The 17,170-nt window shown below is 41.4% G+C and overlaps 3 protein-coding genes across 6 annotated transcripts; all 3 read right to left on the bottom strand.

Moving 5' to 3' along the window:
• Positions 1–3,268: 3,268 nt before the first annotated feature.
• Positions 3,269–4,729, bottom strand: LOC135604968 (heptahelical transmembrane protein 4-like). The gene is made up of 2 exons (XM_065094621.1): positions 4,362–4,729; positions 3,269–4,271 (listed from the first exon to the last, which is right to left on the bottom strand). Exons 1-2 carry the CDS (start codon positions 4,667–4,669, stop codon positions 3,446–3,448), a joined length of 1,134 nt encoding a protein of 377 aa, XP_064950693.1. The 5' UTR covers positions 4,670–4,729; the 3' UTR covers positions 3,269–3,445.
• Positions 4,730–5,733: 1,004 nt separating this feature from the next.
• On the bottom strand, positions 5,734–9,981 carry LOC135605501 (uncharacterized). Its single transcript, XM_065095670.1, has 6 exons — positions 9,596–9,981; positions 7,783–7,909; positions 6,605–6,744; positions 6,254–6,316; positions 6,069–6,137; positions 5,734–5,952 (listed from the first exon to the last, which is right to left on the bottom strand). The coding sequence occupies exons 1-6, from the start codon at positions 9,773–9,775 to the stop codon at positions 5,875–5,877; spliced, it is 657 nt and encodes a 218-aa protein (XP_064951742.1). The 5' UTR covers positions 9,776–9,981; the 3' UTR covers positions 5,734–5,874.
• Positions 9,982–12,067: 2,086 nt separating this feature from the next.
• LOC135605499 (NAC domain-containing protein 26-like) lies at positions 12,068–16,380 on the bottom strand. 4 transcript variants are annotated; one of them, XM_065095669.1, is made up of 6 exons: positions 16,224–16,380; positions 15,426–15,653; positions 14,352–14,602; positions 14,084–14,257; positions 13,318–13,636; positions 12,068–12,816 (listed from the first exon to the last, which is right to left on the bottom strand). In XM_065095669.1, exons 3-6 carry the CDS (start codon positions 14,454–14,456, stop codon positions 12,545–12,547), a joined length of 870 nt encoding a protein of 289 aa, XP_064951741.1. In that variant the 5' UTR covers positions 14,457–14,602; positions 15,426–15,653; positions 16,224–16,380; the 3' UTR covers positions 12,068–12,544. The 4 variants fall into 4 exon arrangements, with proteins under 4 accessions (XP_064951741.1, XP_064951738.1, XP_064951739.1 ...); XM_065095666.1 differs by having other exon boundaries at positions 15,484–15,653; XM_065095667.1 differs by having other exon boundaries at positions 14,352–14,599; positions 15,484–15,653.
• Positions 16,381–17,170: the final 790 nt, after the last annotated feature.

The raw sequence follows: 17,170 nt of genomic DNA, 5'->3' as shown, positions 1-17,170 counted from the left end.
CTACTACGTCACCCTCAAGCGGCTGAAGGAGAAGCACGACGCATCCATCATGGAGACGGCGGCCAACGCAAACTCCTCCTCCTCCATTCCCAAGAACTACGTCACCCTCAAGCAGCTAAAGGAGAAGCACGATGCATCCATCACGGAGAAGGCGGACAAGGCAAACTCCTCCTCCTCCATTCCTAATAATTATGTCACTCTAAAGCAGTTAAAGGAGACGCACGATGCATCCATCATGGAGACGGCGGCCAAGGTAAACTCCTCCTCCTCCTCCATTCCCAAGAACTACGTCAGCCTTAAGCATCTGCAAGAGCTGCGCCTCAAGGAGAAGCACGATGGGGAAGAGAAGCTTCGCAATCTCAAGCAAGAAGAAAATGAAAAGAAGGCGGCGGAGGAAAGGCCGAAGGCGGATGAGTTGTTGATCCCGAAGCCCCACCGGAGGACCCTCGGATCGAGGCACAAGTGGCCTTCGAACCGCCAAAAATGGGTGGTCGCGAGGCTAGCATCGCCCCGGATTCCCGATGCGGACGGGGCGAACGGGAGCGCCAGTGGAGCCGTTCAGGTCACCCCGATCGGAAAATCCACTGGGAGTGATACCGATCCTGAAGTAGGTCGGAAGCAGAATCCGAAGAAGAAGAAGAAGAAGAAGAACAAGGGAAAAGCTGATAGGGAGAAGAACGGCGGAACAGAGGCGGCGATGGCGATGGCGACGGCGGAAGAGGAGTCCGAGGAGATAAAGGGATCTGAGAAAATCACCGCCGATCCTTCGCAGGAGAACCCCGTCCAAGTAAAAGAAGATGGCAGGCGAGGTCGCTGGACGGGGGCGGTGAACAGGTCCATCGGGCAGCTTTCTGGATGTGGACAGGAGCGGACGGTGCCGACCGAGCGACGGAGCGTCATCGTTGACGATGAGGCCGCCGCAGGGGCGGGTAGGGGGAGGTGGACAGCCGCGAGAGGCGGTGCATCGAATCAGAGGGCCGGGGGATTTGGCCGCGGACGGAGGTTGCCGGACGGAGCCGGTCTGGTGTGGGTCAGGAAGACCTCAAGCACTTAACGTGTTCCGGCAGAGACTCGAAAAAGGTATACAAACTTATCCTTTCCGTATGAACATACGATGGTTTATTTCCAAAAGTAACTTCTCTACCCGCTTTGTACTCGAATCGGCTACCTGCTATTTGATTGCAGGTTGTGAGGCCCTGCGCCGGGTCCCACAAGCACATTATTTTCACCGGTCAAAAACTGGTTATTTTTCCTGTGCTTGCTTTATTAGTTTCTTTCTTTCATTGTTGTCATTATCCTGATTGCATTAGTAGTTGCTACTGACATGAATGGTAAGTCATAATGTCTTGACTATTTGGGTCCAGTTAGATGAATGATATCTCTAGTTAAAGACTTAGTGCCTCAAATGTAAATTATATGCATATCTTGTGAGAAACTGATCTGAACTCATTAAAATAATTTTTTTACTTAAATGCTATAGTGAAGCATAGAATGGAGTCTCGGTTGATCAAATTGCTAAAAACTCACTCCCTGGCCATAAAAGATCAAAATCTTGTTACCCATTCAAGGTTTATTAGTTTCATTTAGGAGAAGTCAGGTGTTCATTCAATTCAACAATGTTGATGTGGTGTGAGACAACAAGAGACCAACCTCTTGTTTTTCTAATCAAAGTGATGGGTCAATATGTATTTCTGGATTCCTAAGGCAAGTATTCTTAGAGTTTAAGACAAGTAATCTCATTTTGAAAATAATTCTTTCCCAAGGAGAGTAACCACAGAATCATGATTTAGTCATTCAATAAATACTTTTATATTTATAGGTTTTGATAGGAGAAGGATGTTTATAAATACTATTGAGTGCTTCTAGGTTTTATTTTTGGGTATTCTAGAGAGAGTGATAAAAAAAGAAAAAAAAATTTTGGATGTGAGTGAAGAATAGTATACAAGGGAATTCATGTTTAAGTTAGGGTTAATTTAAGAGAACTTTAATTTGATCTCATATTAAGAAAACTTTATTTCAGTGGATATAGACAAGAAATATTGTACCATGTAGATAAAATTAGCACATCAAACAGAAACTTGTTTCTGTCTCTTCTCCTTCCAATCAATCAATAATTTTCTATCTCTAGGTTTTATAGGTTGGTTTTATGCATTGGCTTTGTGTTCATAAGATGGTAGGATAAATAGTATTTATAAAATTTAAAAAATAATTATATTAAACAAGGCATGTGAATTTTGTTGAGACATCTCAGTCATTAGTACATTATTGCACAAGTAGTATGTCTCATATTCGAATCTTACGATATCTTGAATTTTATTTAATATAATAAAATTTCTTCCTAGCCAAAAAAAAAAAAAAAAAAACTAGTATGATCAGATAGAGTTGTTGTGTAAAATATGAGTAACATTGGATGCTTCTATAGGGTTGTTGTGTAACAAATGTACACATCCATGGATTTTTATCATCAACTTAATGAATTAATTATAAAATATAGAACTATCCTATTATAACAAGTTGTTCCAAAGGATCTTTTGTTCTTCCATCAAATATTCTGTTTTTTCTAGAATATTTGGATTCAAATATTAATGGATCCTTTTGTTATTTACTGATTTCATATAATTAAAAAATATTAATTTTCTGGAAATCTCTTGCTCATATATCTCATCAATAAGTGCTATTCTAGAGTCTCTTTAGCATAATATCTATCATGTTCTCCTAATGGGTTTAAGAGTATTTTATCTATCTTATCTAGACAAAATTTGATATGTTGTTCTCATGTCTTCCAACTATTTATCATCTACTCGATCTATCTATCTCACATCAATAACACGACCTCTTGAATCCATCCATCTGTGTCTTCCTCTCTTTAAAATGATTTCATAGTTGTAGAGAATTACTTGTTCATCATCTACCCAGAACTGATGGGAACTTTGTCGTCACATGAAAAAGGCTGTGATACGAGTCAAAGAACGGTCTTCTTCAACTATGTGTTGCGGTTGAGAGACCGCCCCTTGTTGTTGACTTGTACGTGTGAATCGTAGGATGAACGTTTCTTCTACGACAGTTGTACGACCATCTGAAGTTTAGAGGAGCATTCCATTACATCGATCGATATACTTCTCTCTCAAAAACTGGACAATATATGTATCTCTAAATCCAAGAAACATTTGTTTGACACAAAACTTTTGAGCAATTTTCCTTAACATTGAAAGAACTATGATGTATTATTATTATTATTATTATTACAACTGTACCAAAGCATGTCATATGGTCAAACGAAATAAGAACGAAGAACATCTTATTGGACAAATGGAAGTCAAACAAAGTGTGAAAAGGTACGACCACAACATACAGATTAGAACTCCTTTGTTGACCACTCCGGTTTGAGTGAGTCATGTCAACAACTGCAATGGCGGCTTCGTAGTAACACCGTTCAACGCTGGTGTTAATGGCATGCTTCCGAGTCTCTCCACCTGAGGTAGACTAAGCCGGCAAGGTAGTGGGTGTAAGCCCCTGCGATGACGAGGACGTGGAACAGCTGGTGGCTGTGCCCGGCCAGGTCGAACTTCCCCGGCATCCACCGCTCCGGTATCCTGGTGGCGTAGACGATCACCCCGATCCCGTAGAACGCGCCCATCGCCGCCTCGTACCCTGCCGTCAGGACCGCCTCCGGCTGGTCGCCGAACAACATCACCTTGTGCAGGATCGGCACCAGCCCGGACAGGGCCATGCACGCGAACAGCCCCGCCCGGACCGTCCGGAACTCTGGCGTCTCGAACACCGGCACGAGGGAGACGAGTAGGGCGGCGATCCCGAACACGGTGATGAAGCTGAGGTACAGGTACTGGAAGTAGGGCTGGCAGAGGAAGGAGTAGTAGACGAGCGGGTAGAAGGAGGTGACGATGAGGGCGATGATGCCGGCGTAGTCGAGGCGGAGCATGAGGTAGCATGTGTGCTCGGAGTGGCAGTAGAGGAGGTGGCACGTGCTGCTCATCAGCAGGCAGAGCATGGCACCGCAGAGGTAGGCGTAGAAGGGCCACCGAGTGGCTTGTTCGACTGCGTCGGCGGTGGCTCCGGTGAGGTTGGCTGGCGACAAGGACAAGGCCACTAATTCATGGTGGTGAAGCCTTAGGGAGCCACTGATGTCGGTGATGGTGGAAGAGACGTTAGCCAAATCTGACGCTCCCGACGAGGCCATGCTCGATCCCACCGGAACCATCATCGCAGCTCCGACGGTGAGCGCGAGGAAGATGAAGAACCCGATCAAATGCCTAAAAGAGAAAACATTTAGCTTCGTCAGCGAAGAGACGTAAACACGGACTGGTTTAGGCCAGGGTTGGGATGCAGCGCAGAAAGCTTACGTCCAAACGTTGATGGTCTCGTTGTGGATGGAGAAGATGCTAAGGATGGCCTGCTTCATCGGCCATTCCGATCGGTAGTAGTCGAGGATGAACTCGTTATGCTTCAAGAAGTTAGGCAACGAGTTGTAGTCCACCAGCTTGCACTTGCCCTCACTGCATGAGCTCTTCTCCTTCTTCTCCTCCTTCTCCTGCTGCTGCTGCATCATTAGATCAGCGATGGGGCTTAGCAAGAACTGGCCTTCATTATTCTCAGCGAAGGCTGCCTTGCCCAATGTGACAGTGGAGACTGTTAACTCGGCCACAACCATGTTGGGAGCTTACACACCACCGTTACAAACCGGAAAGGAAGTGGTGGTGGAGATGGCACTGACAAGGGGAAGGGTTGGGGAGTTTATATAGCGGCGGAGTCGGAGTCGGAGTCGGCAACAAGGAGGGGGAAATGGTCACGGTGGTCTTTCATTGGTGGGAAGAAGTCCGCTGTCAACACTTGGAAGTTTGTATTTGTATTCTCGTTTGCCTTCAAAAAAGGCTGTGTAGCTCTCGAGCACTTGTTCGTGCACTCTGTTCATCATTTGCGTTGGAAGTTTCCTTGACTTTGACTAGGATCTAAATCTAAGCGTCCGATTTAGATTTTCTCCTGGGCATTTGTAGCATATTTATCACGAGAACTAAGTCAATCAAATGAAACATACACTTGTCTATATAGGTAGGCTGCACAGAATGTCTAAGTAAAGAAGGGGGGGGGGGGGAGTCTTGGTCAACGCGCAACCGTCTTCCGTACGTCACACGTCAGGATTGAACTTTTCTGTGTTGGATGGCTGTTATTAATGCGTTTGTGGTCAACTCATTGACATGTTGTCATGCGCCGCATTTGGCCGTCGTTAACACTCCAGCATTGACTAAACCAACATATTGCATGCTTTAGCATGTGCGTACGTTACATGAATTCGTACGCACACCAGATTGACATCCGAAAGTATGAGAGCTCCTTAGATTAATTGAGACCTGCATCGATTAAATAACCTGACATAACAGTGCAAGTTTAAGGAGGAAAAATAGATTAAATCCAACTGATACAGCTTTCCTTTTAGCCATTTCTCCAATGGAGAGTTGTCTTAATACCTACGACTTCTTGGAATTGTTCTGCTTACTTCGCAGACAGCCATCGCAGAAACACATATGACAAGAGCATAACAGAGAGACTACAGAATGACCAAAAATAATACATCACTGTGCTTCAGTTTTAAGATTTGTCACTAAAAAGGATGGACAAAACATGCCATTTCTTCCTCACAGCAGTTCATCATTGGCAATGTTCATAACCATAATGGCTGCATGATCCTTACTGGAGTACATATCTACATTATAGGACTAAAGAGAATTTTTAGATATCGAAACGGCTGACCGAGTCATCGAAACATCCAAGTTGAGCTTACATATTTTACATAACGTGACTACAAACAGCAAAGGCTTACTACAAATCTGTTAGCATTAATGTAGAAAGCTGTAATCCTCACTGGGTCATTTGCACACTCTTGAGTCTCTTTGCAGCCTGTGCAAATCCTATAATAACCTGCAACTCATCCAATTGCTTCAGGTTGCACAACAAGCAATTGGGTGTGGAGAATCCCAAGTCAATCTATTGTTGAGAAATCTACTCTTACGAGAAAACATAAACGAAGTGACATGACGAAATTGCTAAATTACTTGTGACATAAAATGCCTCTGGACTGCATCAATTAGCTGTTCCTTAGAGGGGTTAGGACTGGCATCCACCTGATCCAGACCAAAAAATGAAATCAAAGGATAATACAGGCAATGAGATGTTGCATCAATGGGGGAAATTCAATACTTATTAACTATGAAACAGTAATCGTGGATTTAGAACCTACGAGATTAAAGTGATGCCAATATCTCCATAATGCTCTTGTTTCTAGTTTGCTCAGATCAACTTTCTGCACCGACCACATAAGAACATTTCTTTGTAAGAAGCACAAAGATAACTTTAAAATGCATCGAGACCATATATTTGCAGAAAGAAAGTCACACAAAGGACATCAATCAAGAATGTCAAGACTGCAGAAACACACCCAAGGCATTCTGTAGCATGTCTACCAGCAATGTCATATAGCAAATACAAGAGCAAATGGTGTCAGGTGCTAAGACCCAAAAGCTGAATCACATTTGCTATAGCCTTTCCATGGCATGCATTTTTCATGCAGAAGTTGTTGGTACAAGCTTACCGTTGTACCCCTGGAAGATGAGACAGACCCCTTGGAATGTGAATCACAAGAATAAGACCGACTCAAGGATTTGTTAGATGATCCTTTGTGGTGCCTAACCCTTGACTTGTGTGGCTTTTGTGATTTCATATCATCAGATGCTGCAAAATATGGTTACAGTAAAAAATTGAGTTCGAGAGGATAAAAACATGATAAAACCATGCCAAAAGCCATAACTAAAGCAGCAAAAGATATTTTTGTATAAAAATATCCCACCTCAGCAACAACGATGCTCTTTCTAAAGAATAATTCCAATCTATCACGATGTACTAAAAAACATGGCTTTTCATGGCCTGGATGATAAGTGCAGTTCTGTTTGTAAATAAAAAAGTCAAAATAAACATGCTGACTTGCAACATACCGAGCCCATTAGCTCCAAGATTGGTCTAAAACCTAGTTGAACCTGCCTAATTTTGAGCTGAACCGACTTGAACCAATTTGGAATCACCCAGGTCCACCCTGAACCAATCTGGAATCATGTGGGTCCAGCTTGAACTGGAATGAAATCACCCAAATCTGAGTTGAACTGAACTGAAATCATACAAACCCAGCCAAATCATCCAAATCCAGCTTGAACCGGACTGGATTGATTCGACGACACTCTGCCTGAATCCAGTTCAAGTTCAGTCACATTGGGCCAGTGGGTCAGCACACGCTGGGCCATGCTAGCCCGCTGGGTTGGTGCAGGTCAGGTTGGACCTGACTCAAGTTAGGTCCAGTCTGCCCTAGCCAACCAGTCCGACTTAAGCTGGGTCCAGTCTAGGCCAAACCCAAGCCAAACTGAGCTAGGGTCAGCTCACTCACAATTAAAACCGAGTTATTTCAATTAATTTATAACATGAAGACATAACAATATTAAATAGGGTTTGAAGACATAAATATGAGGGCGGGCCTTGGAACAATAATAAGGTTGTTCCCTTGCGACGTAGGAGATCAAGATTCGAGTTACAGAAATAGCATCTCTATATTTAGAGGTAACACAACATATATTGCCTCTCCCCAAACTGCGCATTGACGAGAACCTCATGCACTGCATATACCCAATTTTCTTGAAGACATGAAAATCTTTAGATTGGATTCACAAAATTTGAGAATAACACTAGCATTAATAATAATCTAATTTAAATACATAAGCTCACCCATGTCTGACCCATTCCAATGCATGTTATCACATTCAGTCTCATCATCTTCCTCATGGCCTATAGGAGCTTCAATCACACTAAGGGCATTCCTTTGCAGTTTTACTTCTATACCATTAGTCAGAACCTGCAATTTCAAAATATAACTAGTGATGCATTAGTTCATATTAAAGGCAAAAAGAAACAGATTGCAATGGATATTAAATAATTTTATCTAGGCTGATCAAAGCTAGGAAGATAGGTCAGAAACATAAACTAACTACAAAGCAAGTGACACAATCAAGGCACCACAATATGCAACTATTGTTGCAGCAGTTACACACACATATAAGCACCAGTATAGAGCCATCACAAGTTTTTCTTGTTCACGCATGTAACAACCAGACAACTGAACTAACCCACACACTGAGGACAGTAGTGCAGTCATTTCTTTTGTACGCAGAAGCGCCCACTCCAAAATAAACAGGAGATTTTAGTCGGCTCGAAAGATAAATAGAAAACGTTCTTATGGATGGTAATATTTGCCACATACGTCATCATGCATGTTAGATGGAGTTATCAATCATCATTTTCCATTTTAACTACATAGATAGAAAATCGAAGGCGGATTCATCCTAATCAAACAAATTTGCAAACTATCTGCATCATGCAAATGAAGTGGGTTATAGATTATGCAAATGAAGTAGATCCAGAAAAAATTGAGATCACAAAAATAACAAAAGAGTCAGAAATTGCTAAATGGCTTCATTCAGTTTCGCTATATAGAAAACTCGATGAATGATGTCAGTGGCAATTGCAAAATAAGGAAAGGAGATATAAAATCAAGGCCAGAAAAAACAGCACGCATGGAAAGGAAAACAGTGGTCCATATCATGTAGATTGTAGAACAAGGAAATATTAGCAAGTGCACAGAGTGCAAGGCAACAAAATGGGAAGTTCATAGCAGACTTTATATCAAATGAGACATTGATATTTTTCAATTGAAAATTAAATTCTAATATGGAAAAAAACACAGATCTTTTTTTTTTTTGCATTCTCTTCTTTTTTCAATTCTCACCAACAACATCGACTTACCATTGCACTAAACTCCAACATCAAGCTAGAATACAATATGAGAAAAGCACATTTTTCACCCTTCAAAGTTATACATCTCTACTAGCATCAACCACACATAATATTCAAGTCCACAGAGCTCCTAGTAAACAGAATCAGAAGACAATTCACTATGAAATGCTGTCCATATTTGATTGTGATTAGGCAGGTCTTGAATAAAGCCAACACATGGCTTTTTCGCTTAAAATTACTTGGAATAAGAAAACTAAAAAAGCGTCTCGAATCAAATGATATCGTTAAAGAGAAATGAAACAGTAAAATGTTACATACAGAAGTCTCGCTTGCAGAAAGTGAAAGATGTGAAGATCACACCAGATTTGAGTTTAAAAGAGAATCCCAATATTCGAATCGCCCCACTTTAAATCATAAAAAATATAATTGACCAAACAAATGCAGCTTTGATTTAAGGAAAAGATGTGAAAGAGACGAAAATGACCATCTTTTATCAAGGCCCACAATGCCAAACGATCTTTTTCTTAGCCCAAGCCAACAACAAGAAAAACCTACTAATTTGAACCCTAAACTCACCAAATCGATCCACATTGTGCAATTGAAGCCTGGAAAAGAAAACCTCAATCGGTTTTGACTTGAAACCCTAAAAATTTCAACACCGAAACACCTGAATATCTCCGAAAAGAACAAAATTTCCAGCAAGAAACCCAGATTTCATCGGGGATCAAGGGATAGAATGCAATTTTACCAGCCAATGCCATCCGCCGAGGCCGACGGCTTTCTTGACGACCCCATGGAGGCCAACGAGCACCGACTTGGTGCGGTTGTTGCCAGTCACCACCACCTTAGTATGCCGCGGGAGCACCGAGAGCTCCTCCTCGCTGCTCTCTCCGCAGCTCTGCTGGCATCCGCCGCTCATCCCCAGCATCACTCCTCCACCTCAATTTCTCACACAGAAATATATTAATGATCCGAGAAGTCGAAGGAATCAGATACCCACGCCAAATTGGAAGCAGCGATCGATCATTGCAGTAGAAAGTTGGCGTTTTCGACGAAATTCGAGCGAATATGGGGGGAATTATTTGAGAGAGATTGGAGATCAAGAAAGAGTGTGACAGTGTTCTCTTTTCTCTTCTCGTCTTTTCTGACCCTTTCTTGTGCCTGTCTCTCTCGGGCGATGAATCCCGACGACCAGGGGCGAGCCAACCAAAAACTGACACGTGCACGAGGGTCGTGCGGGCCGCGGCGCGCCTCGGATTCGAAGATAGCGGTTACGGAGTTGGAGCGTTATCTTTTCCCAAATGACGAGTTTGCCCCTCATTGCCTTTTGGTTTTGGGTGACAGATCCGACCCGATACGATAAGAACGGATGGTATTACTCACTGGTTTTCTCTGAAGTATTATTAACTATCGATTCCACTCTAAATCTATTAGAAACGTACTCTTATCGAATTCAAATCAAACTAATTATTTAATGACTCGCTACCAACTTTTCCACTTCAATTTATCTTAACCATGATTCGATAGTATCCAAACTCTATTTAAACGGGTCGGGTTGACCCGCTAATGTGAGGACGGCCAGAAACCGTGAAGTAGATAATCGGGCGGGACCCGCACAGATACTCGCCCGGTGATTGGAGGCGAGGGCGGTGCTAAACGGGCCCCACAGACGACGCCACCATTCGCCCAGTCACGAGGAGGTATTCCGTTTGTACGCGACCCCGGCCCGCCATGGGGCCGCTCCTACCAACCCGGGAAAGGCGCTGGCTAAAAATCTATGGGCGACGCCACTGCGGTTTTCCCGCCACATCCATACAATCGTGGCCGTCGATCCCGAGTCTCGAAGACGCTGGTCCGTCGGATGACGTGTAGCGCCCTTGAGTCGGGGGAGCGGCGCGGCATCTTTAGACTTCGTGTCGGCGATGGATCAGTGAATGCCATCGTTTGAATCCTGTACTCGTTCTTCCTGTTACGTCTGCTTGCTTCTGCAATATTGGATTCCAAAGCCACGAGGCTTCTGTCAAGAAGACACTGCAGAAGGAAGATGAGCCGAAGAAGAACGCTCAAAGAGTGCAGCGGTAGAGGCTTTGAGAAGGACACTGATTGAGCTCAGACTCTCCGCGTCTTCCTCACTCTTTGGATACTGGTTAGAGGATCGGTTCATGAACACACAAGCTTGTGACTTAAAAGAGTAGTGACAAGAGTCAATTCACTTGTTGTCACTGCTAGATGTGATGCAACATGCAACAATCTTTGTCTTTGCATTAAGTCTCGATGGAAGTCTTCTCCATGGGAATCAAAGTGCTCGAGTCCTCTGTCATCGTAGCTGTAAAGAGGCATTTGACTTCTAATTAGACAGATATATGTTAAGTATATAGAGATCTCAGACTGTAGTAAATGTGTGTTATCCAACTCTTCTTTCTTTAAACCTTGAAAAGCTGTCTCCCAAACTTGTACTGTACACTGAGAAAGTGTAATCTCCGAGTGCTCTCAATCATCCATCTGCTTTTTGCCTTCTCATTTGTTCTTTTTGCCAATGCTATGGTCAGTCACATTAGTACTATATTCCACATACTATTCTGCAAATGACTCAATCCTAAAGTCCTATTCTGATCAACCATAGATAATATAGAGTATGTACACATGAAGAATGATGTTTATAGGCAGTGAAGGTTTGGGTTTATTCCCAAGAAAAAAGAGGAATGAGCCTTCTTATCATCTCAGTGACTGACTTATATAATGATACGGATGGTAAGGTCTCAATTTATCTGAATTGGCAAAATTTCATATGATTCACTTGATGCATGGAAAACTTTTGTGCAATTTGCATATTTGTATCCCTTCTCACTTTGCTGAGTCTTTGAGGGAAATCAAAGAGCAGTGTGAGCCCAAAAGTGTTGATCCTTATCTTTAGAATTCTACAGACTTCTTTGAGGACCCACTGCACACATGATTTATTCTCTTGTAAGCAGCATGAGCTTACATCCTTTGCTGCAACTTTTTTTTTAGATAAAGGTTAATGGTGGTAAAAGTTGCTACTTTTATCCACTGAGCTGACAGCTTGGCTGGCAAGACAAGAAATCAGAGAAAGAATTTGTATAGGTAAATCAAATCAAAAGCAACTGCTGAGTGATAAATCAGAAATCAACAACCAATCACAACATAGTGTCATGGAATAGCAGACAAATGAGCATTTGTAAGAGGCAGATACAGGAAAACATAACAAACTATATAATTCACATTAGATCAAGGAAGAGAATGGAAACATACTGTTTAACATACTGTGAAATCAACACCCATCTGCTATGATTTTATTTATTCACATAAACTGGGTGAATCTAAGATGAAACCTAATAGCAATGATCCTCCAGATGCCCCCTAATAAAGCAGAAGATGTAACTGATACTGTGACTGCTGAGGTAACTAGTGCAATACAACAGAAGCTGTGTGAAGATACAATATGCCATATGGCAAGGATTTCTCAATGAAATCTGCAACTTGAATTCCTAACCACCTCCAGATGAAGTTCTAATTAGTGAGACAACTCTTGTTCAAAGAACACTGACAAAAAAAGGCAGTGTTTCTCTAGATTTTGAACCCAAGCTTCCCAGCAAAGATGCTAGTCAATTGCAATTCTTCATTAGAATGACCTCATAATCTACTTTGTCGACAACTATAGGATGAGTGAGATGACTGACTAAAATGATCCAAAGCAGCAGTATTTCTTGCCAAGCTTTGCAATCTTACCAGTCTTCTTCAATCCATTACCCTGCATACTCCTGACATCAAATGAACTATCAGCAACTTGGTTTGTCTGACTGCCCTCAGATTTTTCTGATTTATCATCTCTCGTGCGCTGCACCTCCTCATTAGATACAGGAAGTCCTTGGTCTAAAATTTCGTTTCGAGGCAGTGAACTGGTAGCCATATTCTCTTCAGTCACGATATTGTTATTGCCATGAATTGAGCCTGCAAATAAAAAGATATAAAATTAGCATCTTTTTCAGATATTGTGAAGTAAAATGCTTGTGTATAGCCATTTTTCAGATGACATCCACCATATCAAACTAGAAACACACAAACACAGTATTCTCTTTGAAGTTTGTCATGAGGGTGAGAATTTATTTGCAGCAACAAAGATATCAAATATTGATCTCTGCTCAGGACAAAATTCATGCACAATAAAGCAAAAACAATTTAACTTTACCGATGCCAAAGTGTGGCAATCTGCTTTTAAGAATAAATCTTAATCATGGATATGATATAAGCTTGAATAATCTACAAGATTTGCAGAAGTCCAGCACTTGGTTAGCTTGAGAAAGTCAGAAGTGTTCAACAAGAAGATATGTTGCTACAAACATGGAATCCTAATTATAACACATGCTTAAACAATAAGACGGTACCGTCTTAAATTAACATAGTATTATGTATGCCTAAACTAATCAATAAAAGTTCACAAATTTGCCATACCTGGTGAGGAAGGCCTAACAGCAGTCTGACTTGATTCAATTAAGATAGGGATACTAAATCTACGATCTAAATATTCTTCATCAGATCTCATGTTGTCTTCATCCCCAACAGAAAACAAAAATGCATCAGCATCAAAGTAGTCATAAGAATTGGTTGACACACAGCTGGAATTGTTTGAACTGGATGAAGATGTCTCTGGACTCATTAAATCATTCAGTTCCAGGTAATCTCCAATTGAAAAATTGCAATTTGATTCTATCTCTTCCACTACATTCTCATGTAATGGTTCACCAACACTTTCAGAGAATGCCGGTTGCCCCTGCTCATTCAAGGAAATAACCCTCTTAATTGTCCAACTGAAATATACACTAAAATTAATCACAAAACTTGAGCATGATTCTGAAAAGGTCTTAATGTATAGTAGTTTAAAAAGAATGACAAGAGAAAAGACAACAATCAGATAGAGCAAGGATAGAAATCACATTCAATATGTGACAGCCCTGAACAAAATTCAGGGTTCCACATCTGACAAATGATTGGTAGCAATGACAAAAACAAACCATCAGTTAGGAAGATAATAATATACAGAGCACCGACAGAACCATAATCAGTATATGATTATTCTGAATAAGTTCAAGATGCAGCATGTGACTTTGATGACCATAGGTATTTATTAGGAAAATATGAAGACGTTGTAGGTCCATAAATACCAACAAGTAATCTGTAGAATTTGGCAAAAGTAGTAAGACTAAATAGGGTCTCCTACCAGGGATCTGTTGAGCACATTTTTGGAAGGTAAATTTGTTTCTTCTGGTTCTCGATAGACTTGCACCAATTGGATGATATATTCACCACCAACATTGGCACTAGCAGAATAGTGTTGTTCTTCATATTCTGTCCAATCATTTTGCAAGAAAACTCTGCATAATGAATTATAGTCCTGCGGAAAGATTTGCGCATATCAATCATATAATTAAAGGTATACAAAACAAATAAAACGTGGGCTAGGTAATGGAAAAAAATGTAGTAAGTACCTTTTGTTGATTAAACCCATTCCCAGTCTTACACTCTACCTGATATTTAATCATCATCCACCTAGTTTTATTTCCCTTGGGTAATTTCCCTTCATAATATTCCATTGTCGTTTTCCTACCAACACAAGTGGTATTCGTGAATATTCTGCACTCATCCTTTATTCTCCAGAATCCAGACTTTGTCTCTGTAATTGTATTTCTCCTGTTAGGATATTGCTGGCCTTTGGAGTTGCACAAGTACCAAGAATCTTCTGCATAACAAATATTCCCTATTCATTTCCTTTTTGCAGTCTAATCGAACTTATCAAGTGCAACATAAATAAAGTGTTAAAGGAGAGAGAGAACAACAGAACAAGCTGAAGCTCTTATTTCCACTCAGGGTTGAAGTTTTGTATTTTTTTCCTTCAAAAAGTAAGCTTGTTCACTCTACGTGTTCAAGAAAACTTAGGAACTACATTGCTAGCTGATAAAACAAAATATGTTCCCTTGATGAATGTCCATGCATTTAACTTCTTTTTTTTTTTGCAAGTCTCACAGGGTTATATGGATACTTAATCTCAATGTAACTGACATGGATTAGTCTACCTCCTCCACTTAAATATTAGTGCAAATTGCAATTGCAAGGGATTCACATCATTAGAGGATTCTGACCTTTTTGTAGATAGCTTTACGAACTTTTAGAATCTAGATTTAGCAAAATTATGGAAAAAGAATTTAAACTGTAAGTGGATGTCCTTGGTGGTCGTGCATACCTAATCAAGTTACAAGCAAAAGAACAACCTGATCTTTTGCTCATCTTTGCAATGAATTCCACATTGTTAAAAAGTTACTATAATCTATGACAAAAGAACATTAGTATTCAAGGCTATTAAGTTTCCACAATTTTCGCTGATGTTAGAAGTTATTGCTTTCAAGCCCCTTCTTTTACATAAAAGCACAATCTCTAATGTAAAAGAAGATACGAAATATCTATGTAATGACATTCAATCCTTCGGAAGCTAGATATATCCACACCATTAACAGTGCAAGGAAAAAACAACTCGTCACAAACATCAAGATTCAGAGTCATGATACCTGACAGTTGTATGCAAACCACGACAAGGGTATAAGTATTAATCAATTCAAGGCTAACCAGAAGAATTCGATGGTTCGATGTTGAAAGGATCGACCCCAGTGATCAGATTCGCCAGGATCAGATCCCCAATAGTTCTTCCTCCTAATAACTGTATAACTTCTTCATCAGACCAATGTTTATTGATACAAAGCTGAACAGATATTGGGGCTGAAGGGCACATATCAAACCTGATTCAAGAAAAGCAAAATAAATGCAAGGTCAAACGCAGCCAGAATAAATGGTAAAGCTTCCTTCTCTCAAAAAACATAGTACAAGAGAAAAACAAATAAGCATCGCAAGCTCAGAAAAGACCGCTGATCTTGAAATTGAAATTCTTGTAAAATCACATCTTCCTTTGTATAAATTATATCAAACACTACCAAAAACACAAAAAAGACTGTAACTTTCCCCATTAAACTTTGGGGTTAAGCTCAATTAACATGAAAAAATGTGACTTTTGATCCGAAAAGAAAGGTAACACCGAAGTAAAGCAAAGAAAACGACTAAAAAGTCTCGATTCGATTCAAGAACCCGTTTCACGAATATACGCAAAGCTCAAATCAACAATCTCCAGCGATCACACAGAAAGATCCCAAAGAGACTAAAAGATAAAGAATTAGCAACAAATCAAGTGGGGGCATCGAGCACCATAGGATCGATTCGAAAACGACACGGGGGATTCCCTTCCCCTGTTTGATCAAATCATCATCAGCATAACAGAAGAACGAGCAATTGATTACGATCCTAAACTCGTTTACCTCTACTGAAGCAGCGGATGGAGTCGGTGAGTAGAAGCAAAATCGACGACGAGAGCAAGGACAGACGGTAACGGGAACCCAGATCGGGAATAGGCCGCCATCTTTTATCGTGAGACGAAGTGACCGGAAGTTGCTTGGCTATCTTAACCAGGGTTTAGCAGCCCACAATTAGCAAGCTCAGACATGCACTCCCGCCATTACCGGAGCGTTGACGCCGTACATTAGCCACTTGTTTTGTTTCTTGTAACTGTTGCGTAAAACAAAAACGTTTCTGGATTTTGTTTTCGGTGCCTTTTAATGAAAAATAAGGTATAGTTAGTTGGACTTTCAAGGCAACTCGAGGTCCCACTTGAGCATCGTTTAGCCACGGGTATTCCTACCCGTTCGACCCATCAGCCTCATCAGTGGGACCAACCGTGAGACAGGCAGGTATATAGTGAGCAGTAATTTTTTGCGGTGAGTTTGCAAACGGATAATGCCGCGTTCGATTATTTGTGATTAACGGCGCTTCTCGGCCGTTAGACGAGCGTTTAAGCCAACTCTTTGCCCGTCCTCACTCGCCCCCGTCTACCCACGGTAGCGATTGTCCGATATGGGAACACGTGGCATGAGGCGGATAACCGGGACCACATCCACGTAGACATCCACTTGTACAATCTGAGCTTTTTGTCTGCCACCGTAAAAAAAACAGAAAAAGAGTCCAGAAAACCCTGTATCGACCGAGTCACGATACACGGAATTCACCATCCACCCGTCGACAACTGTGCTGCTCGTGGCTGTCGCCCCACGAAAAGAATTTCTCATTGGTGACTGAAGGAGCTCCTGTGAGGTCCACGTAGACTTTCCACCTCGCATAAATTGATTTACGCGTACCAAAAAGAAAAAGAAAACGAACCCGACACACCTTGTCTCGACCGAGCCAGGGTTCAGAGAACTGGCTATCCACT

Source organism: Musa acuminata, chromosome BXJ2-2, assembly GCF_036884655.1.
Source record: "Musa acuminata AAA Group cultivar baxijiao chromosome BXJ2-2, Cavendish_Baxijiao_AAA, whole genome shotgun sequence".
Taxonomy (NCBI): Eukaryota; Viridiplantae; Streptophyta; class Magnoliopsida; order Zingiberales; family Musaceae; genus Musa; species Musa acuminata.
This window is presented reverse-complemented; position numbering and strand designations above follow the sequence as displayed.

Coding starts and splice junctions, on each gene's coding strand:
- LOC135604968 (XM_065094621.1), bottom strand. CDS start 4,669: ATGGTTGTGGCCGAGTTAACAGTCTCCACTGTCACATTGGGCAAGGCA. Junction 4,272..4,361: donor GAGACCATCAACGTTTGGAC/GTAAGCTTTCTG, acceptor TTTCTCTTTTAG/GCATTTGATCGGGTTCTTCA.
- LOC135605499 (XM_065095666.1), bottom strand. CDS start 15,646: ATGTGCCCTTCAGCCCCAATATCTGTTCAGCTTTGTATCAATAAACAT. Junction 14,603..15,483: donor CGAACCATCGAATTCTTCTG/GTTAGCCTTGAA, acceptor TTTGTTATGCAG/AAGATTCTTGGTACTTGTGC. Junction 13,637..14,083: donor ATGTGCTCAACAGATCCCTG/GTAGGAGACCCT, acceptor TTGAATGAGCAG/GGGCAACCGGCATTCTCTGA.
- LOC135605501 (XM_065095670.1), bottom strand. CDS start 9,775: ATGCTGGGGATGAGCGGCGGATGCCAGCAGAGCTGCGGAGAGAGCAGC. Junction 7,910..9,595: donor TCGGCGGATGGCATTGGCTG/GTAAAATTGCAT, acceptor TTGAAATTGCAG/GTTCTGACTAATGGTATAGA. Junction 6,138..6,253: donor ATTGGCATCACTTTAATCTC/GTAGGTTCTAAA, acceptor GGTCTGGATCAG/GTGGATGCCAGTCCTAACCC.